Source organism: Buceros rhinoceros, unplaced genomic scaffold (assembly GCF_000710305.1).
Source record: "Buceros rhinoceros silvestris isolate BGI_N320 unplaced genomic scaffold, ASM71030v1 scaffold5997, whole genome shotgun sequence".
NCBI classification, from domain to species: domain Eukaryota; kingdom Metazoa; phylum Chordata; class Aves; order Bucerotiformes; family Bucerotidae; genus Buceros; species Buceros rhinoceros.
The window spans coordinates 32,610-41,142 of record NW_010421508.1 but is presented as its reverse complement, the minus strand read 5'-3'; the positions used below and the strand labels follow the sequence as shown (position 1 = coordinate 41,142).

Sequence of the window (8,533 nt, the reverse complement as noted above, 5' to 3'; positions counted from 1 at the left end):
GGGAGAAGGGTATGGTAAATATGAAGAAATAAGCATCAAAAGTGATTAGACCAAGACAATATCGTAATATACCAGTTTAATACCGTTCTCCCACTGCCATGGTTTAACCACTTGCAAGACTAGGTTGGTAACCAATGCTTCAAATCTCCTTTATTTAGGACTTTATTTATTGAAAATGTAAGCTCTCTCCTCCTCAGAGATGATGTTGAGGATTACTGCGTAACCTTCTATGCTGGATTACACCAACAGAGTCCTTTCAAGGACCGGTTGCATCATCAAAAACAAGGAAAACATTCCGGCTTAATTAATTCCCACTTTCAGCCGAAATGTTATAATGAACTATACCCACATGAGTATCCTGCCACAATTTCCAGGTAAAATATGGAGCTGTCCTGAACCTGAGTTCATGTTCCATCTAGCTGCCATATTGTAAAGAACAGCAGTTGAAAACCAGGCACTGGGGCTATAAAAGGGGGTGATATGGCTCCCCAGGGCATGTTTTCTAGCTGTGACCTAAATTTATAGAGTAATTGTGTCACTTACAGGTGGAGGATGATGACAAGATAGGACTGTACAGCTACAAAGTCCAATCCACTATAACGTCACGGCTGGCCAACACCTTGATCCAAGCCAAAATGGTGAACAACGCAAAACGCCCCCAGCACATAGTGTTTGATGTGCAAGTCCCCAAAGGAGCTTTTATTGACAATTTTACTATGTAAGTTGCGGTCAGGTCATCCCGGTGCTCTGGCAGGGTATAGTGGGAGGAAAGTACCTGGAAAAGCAAAACACCTCTCATTCTTCTCCAGGTTCAGTGTAATTTTAACAGGCTTTCTCAAAGAAAAAAGGCTCATGACACCATACTGTCCATCTCTTCCTCTCCAGCAATTATTGGGCCATTGGCCAACATCAACAAAATTTGACAGAAGGACAGAAGTCTCCAATAGACTGAACTCCTACCCGTCTTGTGCAAGTTGACACCAGATTCAAGGAGAGAGAGAGAGACTTCTGTTCAGCCCTCACTGATCAGAAAGAAACTAGCCCGGTTCTGTACCCAGTCAGAGAGGCAGCAGCCAGCTCGCTGCTCGGGAGATATGTCCCGATCCACGGTCCAAAACAGCCGTGACATCAGTAACTGGCTGCCCTGAATGGGGAGAGTGGGAAGGAGGTGGGGGAGAGCAGATCCTCCTCTGAGTACCAGAGTGCTGGCTGCTTGAAATAGAAAAGCAGGTAGGGAAAAAGACACAGACCTAGTGGAAAGCAGACTTCATTACTATGGGGTCAAACAAGAGCCTTATTATTTCATTTCCCACCAGCTTAGATTCCACTGGTGTCTTCCTAAAGTGAAGAAACAGTCGTTGATTGTAAAGTTGTTTCCTTCGCAACTGACGGTGCTTTTCTCTCCTAGGGATATCAATGGCATTACATTCACCAGCCACATTCGGGAAAAATCTGAAGCCAGAAAAATGTACGCTCAAGCAAAAGCCAAAGGCAAAGCTGCTGGAATAGTGAGGTATAAAGACTTTGGCAAAGGGGTATTGCACCAAACTCATTCATAGAAGAGCTGAGGTGACCCATTTCAGGAGGAGATAGGTGGGGAAGGAAGGAAAGGGAAGGAAAATGGGTTGCTTACTCAGACTTTGGCAAAGGGGTATTGCACCAAACTCATTCATAGAAGAGCTGAGGTGACCCATTTCAGGAGGAGATAGGCGGGGGAAGAACCCTGGGAAGGAAAATGGGTTGCTTACTTGCAGCAACTCTGATATTTAATTTTCAAGGACCTAAGTTGTGTTTCTGCTTTCAGCTTGATAAAACATACTGTGCTAACAGACAACTGCAATTCCCTGATACAGGCCACAGTTAGGATCAGACCCAGCAAATGCATAACTAAACTGAAATGCAGAGAAAGTCTTCTTCTTGTTGTATGTTCTCAAAATAACCCCACAGCTGACTTTTCAGGAGCAATGCCTTGGACATGGAAAACTTCAAAACCGAAGTGAACGTACCCCCAGGGATGAAGATCCAGTTCGAACTCCACTACCATGAAATGATTCGAAGGAAACTGAGCTCCTACGAGCACGTCATCTCTGTGAAGCCAGGACGCTTGGCAAAGCACATGGAGGTAAAATAGAGCTGGTGTGTGTAGGCAGCACCCCAAAGGTGCCCCCACTGCGAAAGCAGCAAGGTTCCTGCAAGCCCCACAGCAGAGCCCTTCATCTACAGCTCCTTCCTTTCATATGGGTTTGGTACAAATAGCCTCGAGGTCACTGTATAAACAAGCATGAAACTCTTCAAACCAGGAGCTTTGTAGCTACACGAGTGAGGAGCGAATGTGTCCTGCCTCCTTTTGTACTAACACAGCTGGGCATCTCCTGAATCGTGACTGACTCACGTCAGAACCACTTGGGTAAACAAGCTTTGGCCTATATATACCCTTGTGTAAACTTGCCTTGAATGAAGGAAAACAAACAGTATTTGCTATTTCTTTGGAACAGCGCTTTTCACAATAATCCCAACTTCACAAGGTAGTGTCCTATGGGAGCAGATGTTCTCTGAATGATAGTCCCTCCACCACGCTCTGCCAGAAGATTTGTCTTATTCTTACCTTCTTTCTTACACTCTTCCAAAGGTGTCCCTGTCATCCATCACCAGACACAAGATGCAGGGCTAGCTGGACATTGCCATCTGGCCATTCTTATCTTCATGTTTCATAAAGGTCTTCTTCAACTTTCCATGGCTTCAGCACAAGCTGTATATGAAAGTTTGCTGCCCGCATTTCCTTTGTGCAGGCTGTGATATGCTTCAAGCTGTCCAAAGGCCTGAGTTAGTCCTACTGAAAAGGACGCCATGTCCTGCCCCTTAGTAGTCTTACTAACTATTCAGAAACACAACCAGAAAAAAGCCGTCTCTCAGGCTGGCAGGATAAAACCTTCATTTTCCAAATCACCTTGGCCATCCAAACCAAGGCAAAAATACTCTCCGTCAATAGCATGAGTAGAGAAGAAAAGAACTCATCATCGAGCGTTCCTCCTGGCTTTGTATCCCAAAGCAGCACTGAGGCAGTCACGTCATGCTTCTTTCATGCTTTCAGCATGGATGATGATATTACTCCTGACTCCTATGCCACCATTTCCCCTGGGGTGAGAGACAGAGGATGAATGACCACTTCTACCAAATTCTTTCTATTATTTGAGCACTTTAATTTTTGTCCCTTTCCATCATGGTCTGCTTTCATCATTGCATGGATCCCCACCATGAGTGAGACTAGCCCTACTGGAGCATTCTCAAGGGCAACCCACCCCCAGCTGGAGTTTGCCTGTGGAGGGTTCATGAGATCCTGGTACAGCACTGGCAGTGCTCCTTACTAAATGTCCTCCCTTCCTGCTTTTAGGTGGATGTCCGTATTATTGAGCCACAGGGACTGCGCTATGTGCATGTTCCTAATTCACTCGGCGATCATTTTGATGGAATGACCACCATCTCCAAGGGAGAGAAAAAGGTAACAGTCACAGGCTGGAAGCAGCATGAAAACTTCCGTTTTCACACTTGTTTCTATGCAGTCATGGCTTTTTTTCCATACCTGCAAAACTAACAGCAAAAAAAAAAGTATCTTCATTATTGATACCTAAACGTCGGTACAAGATGTTCAAATACTGCAGTGACAGCAGTATAGAACTAGTGTGTGGTACCTCCATCTTCACACAAAGCTTTTAATTTGTAATTCAGCAAGAACAATGCACTGATTTGGCTGGATGTGAAAAAGGTGGGCCATGAGTTTCAAGTGGAACAACCATTCTAGAATAACTCCACAATCTCAGCTTCAACTGAGAACCTCTGCATGGGGACTTAGGGCCGTAGGAATGGCTCTTTTCCTCAACATTCCTACCCCAGCTTTCTCCAGCATAGCTCTTGGGTATAAGTGAACCCTCCAACCGTAGAGAATTTTTTCTCAAGAAGCGTCAAGCGGTGACTCTGAGAGGATACAACTCTTCTCACTCTTACATAGACATCTAATGCAGGTATTGTTTCTTGATATCGAGGTTCAACTTTATGCCTCCTTCACCCACTTTCCTAGTTTAGCCAATTATTTCAGAGGTAATGTGTGGCTGCATGCATTATGCCTTATCTTCTCAGGAAATTTCAAGTTATCCAGTCAAAGCAGAGAAATAATGCTATAAGGTCTGCATAATTAGTCTCGTGGCTAATGAAAATGATTCCTAGCACTCAATTTACAGACAAATTCTTTATTTGGGAAGCAAACAATTTAAAAGCTATTAAAGACGTTGATAAAATTACGGATAGTTTCAACTAGGAAGAGCTTAACTAAGCCAATGTTACTTACTAGAAGTGTTTTGCACAGCTCCGATTGAAATATTTGGTGCTGTGGATGGATCATCTTATTCGTGTCACAGTTGCTACAACTGAATCAGCACATCCAGGCACACCTTAGTGCTGTTTTCCTTTTGAAGTGACAAAAGTCCGTTTTCCACTTAAACTAGGAGTACAAATAAAGAAAGAAGCGTTCAGTGAAAGAAAGTATTTCATGAGTAGACGAACTCTTTCTGTTTCAATGATGCATCTTTCACCAACAGCTGATTGACTGAAGATCATTTCTCATTTCAAGGCTCATATTTCTTTCAAGCCAACGATGGCTCAACAACGAAAATGCCCCACGTGCTCATCCACGGCAGTAGACGGAAATTTTGTGGTGCAGTATGATGTGAACAGAGAAACCACGGGTGGAGAATTGGAAGTAAGCGTTGCTGTTTAACTGGGATGGGAGATCTGTGGATACAAGAATCGCTGTCGTTAAGCAAACTGTGATAAATGAACCAGGACAATCATCCAGGAGAATAAGCATGAGAAAGAGCTCTGTATCCAATTGAAAGAACAGAGATATTTTAAGTGGGCAGAATGGATTTACTTAATTTATGACTAAGACGTGGTCCTACACACAGTCAGGAGAAGATTCCTCTCTTGTCCAAAATTCAGTGTCTTTCATAACCAGCAGCTCCCTGGTGATTCAATGTTGAGTCAGAGGACAGAGTGATTGGATGTTGTACTAATACATCACAAGGAGACAGTCAGAACAACCTTATTTTTATACGAACATGAAGCAGAGTTATGGAATTGGAAGTTATTACAGAGAGAACAGTCTTTTGTCATTCCTCCCTCTGCTAGTGCGTGGCAGTTGTCTGAGAACCAGGCTCTGCTTTCCTGGATTAAAAATAAAGACTATGGAGTGTAAATGGTGTAAGGCTACAGAGACGTGCAGAGCTGAGGGTTAGAATCAGCCCATAAAGAGGAATAACTTCGTCTGCTCTGTTACTGTCTTGAGTTCTCTGCCAACTCTGCTATAACTCACTTCACTGTGAATTTTTGTATTTTATTTCGCAGATTTTTAATGGCTATTTTATTCACTTCTTTGCTCCGGAAAATCTCGATCCTCTGCCCAAAAACATTTTATTTGTTATAGATGTCAGTGGCTCGATGTGGGGACTGAAAATGAAACAAGTAAGTGTTTGACCTCTATTGAAAATGAACCTCCTGCCAACTTTTCCCACGTGCCTTCCCACACAGATCTGTGGCAGCTTGGCACTCAAAATTACCAGCTTAGTTCTTTACACTCTACTCCATCAAAAGACTCACTAAATTTGGAGAATATTTGGTAAATCAAAAACTTTGATTTTACTCTTTATTTACAAAAGCTGCTTCTATGCTGTAAGGAAGAGGTGATGCCATCAGAAGCTCTAAATTAAAATTTTAATTGACACATCACAAAATGTTTTACAAAGGCTCTGACCGCTTTTTTTCTCATCTCCTCTACTGAATCCTCATAAAGCTGCAGTGGAGATACTACATCCCTGCTTTCAAAAAGTTGTGGATCAATTGTTGACAGCCCAACGAAGAGCCGCGAGAATGGTTTAGACACCATAACCCATGGGGAGAAAAAATTATAGTCTGTAAAAAGAAGATACTCGGAGAGACAGAATCAGCCTCCAAATATGTGAACAATTGTTCTAAAAGGGAAACTCATTGACTGACATTCACGTCCACCCAGAGTAGAATAACATGGAATCAGATGGATTTATGGCAGGAGACATTTGTACTAGGTACTAGGAAAAAATTTTGAACTGCCCAGAGGGAAGTTCAGGAAATTGTAGATCTTGTGTCCCTGGAGGTTTTTAAGAATTGCTGAGACAAACAGCTGCGGACAATCGGGGTATATTTGAATTTGCTTTGAATTTTAATTTGAATTAGCACCATACTAAGGTCTGGCAGATCCTTGCGTAAAGCGTGGCCAGCAGGTCAAGGGAGGTGAATCTCCCCCTGTACTCTGCACTGCTGAGACCCCACCTGGAGCATACTTTGTCCAGCTCTGAAGTCCTCAGCACAAGAAAGACATGGACTGTTGGAGCAGGTCCAGAGGAGGCCACAGGAATGATGGGAGGGTGGAACCCTCTGCTGGGAGGAGAGGGCAGAGAGCTGGGGATGTTCAGCCTGCAGCAGAGAAGGCTCCGAGGAGACCTTAGTGCCGCCTTTCAGTGCTTCAAGGGGCCTGTCAGGAAGATGGGGAGGGGCTTTTTACCAAGGCCTGCCGTGACAGGACAAGGACTGATGGTTTTAAACTAAAAGAGGGGATATAAGGAAGGATTTTTTTTTAAATAGAGATGGTGAGACACTGGCCCAGGTTGCCCAGAGAAGTGGTAGAAGTTCCATCACTGGCAAAATTCCGGGTCAGGTCGGACAAGGATCTGAGCAACTTGCTCTAGTTGCAGCTGTCCCTGCTCTCTGCAGGGGGTTGGACTGGATGAGCTTTGACGGTCCCTTCCAACCCAAACCATTTGGTGATTCTATGATAGAGTGAAATCAACGCTGCAAAACTGGGATACAGGTGAAATGTCACTTGTTTAAATCACACATCTTCAAACAGATGTTACCCAGCCCGAAATGGCAGCACAGCAGACAAAAATAAGCCTCCTGAGACCCGAGCAATTCCTCTCTTCTGAACCAGAACGTCTCTCACCTCATGCTGTGTTAGCAGGAGTTAAGCAAGGATAGGTTAAGTCTCATGGGTTTGTTCTTGCTAATTGCATTGTGGTTGTATTTCTTTGGTGAGAAGGACAACTTTATGCAAGAAGTGCAGAAAAGGAGAGGCTTGGATAGCAGATGCTATTTTGGATTCCAGTGCTCACGCTCAGTGCTTCATCAGAGGCATCTGTTTGCCTGTAGTCACAAGTCAAGAAGACTCCTTCAGCAACAGGAAGTATAAACTCATCTTGTCTTCAATTTCTTTTTCTCAGACCATCGAGGCCATGAAGGCCATACTGAGCGAGCTCCGTGCTGCTGACCAGTTCTCCCTTATCGACTTCAACCACAATGTCCGATGCTGGAGAGATAATCTAGTCTCAGCCACCCCAGCGCAGGTTGAAGATGCTAAGAAGTACATCCAGTCAATCCATCCCAACGGGGGTATGAGGTTTTGATTGGAAGGTGCTCATGGAAGTTAGATATCCAGGGAACGGGTACCTCAGCCAACCTTCAGAGTGGCAGCGGATTCCTAACAAAAAGTCTGATTCCTAAGATGGGAAAAGCATATGCTGGGGCTAAAGGAGAACATCGATTCCAATGCGTATTGTGTTAGGGGATGGGATGGCATTTCCTTCCACTGAATAAGCTACGTCAGATAGAACACAGACCATGAAACAGCTGCCTTTAATCCTACCTCCAGCCTCACAAGTCCCAAATATCCTTGAAAAACCGAGGCCAACTCACACCTTTGTAAAGCAGATCATAACCAGCCCAGCTCCAGAGTCTCCACTGGCTGTAAATTGTGGACTAAATGCCACCCTGGGCAAACTCTTCATCCTTTTTCTGCCTTCATTCCCTCTCTGATTAACATTTTCAGCCTTACAGCGCTTTGGGTGCTGCAGTTGTTAGTGTTTGAGCTCTCTGTACAGAAGGGGCTCACGCTCAGTTTAATCCACTCCTCTCTGAAGTGCAGTTCTGGTTTAGTTGTTTGGTTATTTGTATGCTGATGGTGTGTGAGGCGCTCCCCAGTGTAAGAGCCTTCTGGTGTTGTGGCACCTTCACTTCCAGAAGCTTCCACTGGCAACACCTAAGGTAGAATCAATACGAAGTTATAGATTTGTCCAAGATCATCAGAGTCCTGGGAATAGGAAACCGTGCTGGATATACGAGTGCCTTATAAGCCTGACTTTGTTAACCCAAAAGGATTGACAGATAAGCTGCTCCCATCCAGCAAGGGCAGTTCGCAATGCAGCATTCTATTTTCCTGTCTCTGGAGCCACTAATTATTTTCTTTCTCAACATAGAAAATGTCTATTTTCTGACTTCTCAGCCTTCCTACTCCTGTTCCTCTCTTGCTAACGTCTTACTCTTGTGCGCTTGGGCCACAACAACTCCCTGCAACACTACAGGCTGGGGAAAGAGGGGGGGGAAAGATGCCCAGCAGAAAAAGACCTGGGGGGGTTGGTTTACAGCAGCTAAAGAGGGGGCAGCAGAGGGTGCC

At 44.4% G+C, this 8,533-nt stretch overlaps 1 protein-coding gene across 1 annotated transcript in view; it reads left to right on the top strand.

Annotated features, from left to right (window-relative positions):
* The window catches only part of ITIH2 (inter-alpha-trypsin inhibitor heavy chain 2), a gene marked incomplete at its 5' end in the record, with an annotated part of 23,260 nt that overhangs the window by 310 nt on the left and 14,417 nt on the right, over positions 1-8,533 (top strand). The window contains 7 exons of the mRNA XM_010139683.1: positions 546-718; positions 1,409-1,513; positions 1,960-2,122; positions 3,392-3,499; positions 4,625-4,753; positions 5,398-5,514; positions 7,305-7,473. Coding sequence (XP_010137985.1) covers positions 546-718; positions 1,409-1,513; positions 1,960-2,122; positions 3,392-3,499; positions 4,625-4,753; positions 5,398-5,514; positions 7,305-7,473 — 964 coding nt within the window. The remainder of the gene's footprint in view (positions 1-545; positions 719-1,408; positions 1,514-1,959; positions 2,123-3,391; positions 3,500-4,624; positions 4,754-5,397; positions 5,515-7,304; positions 7,474-8,533) is intronic.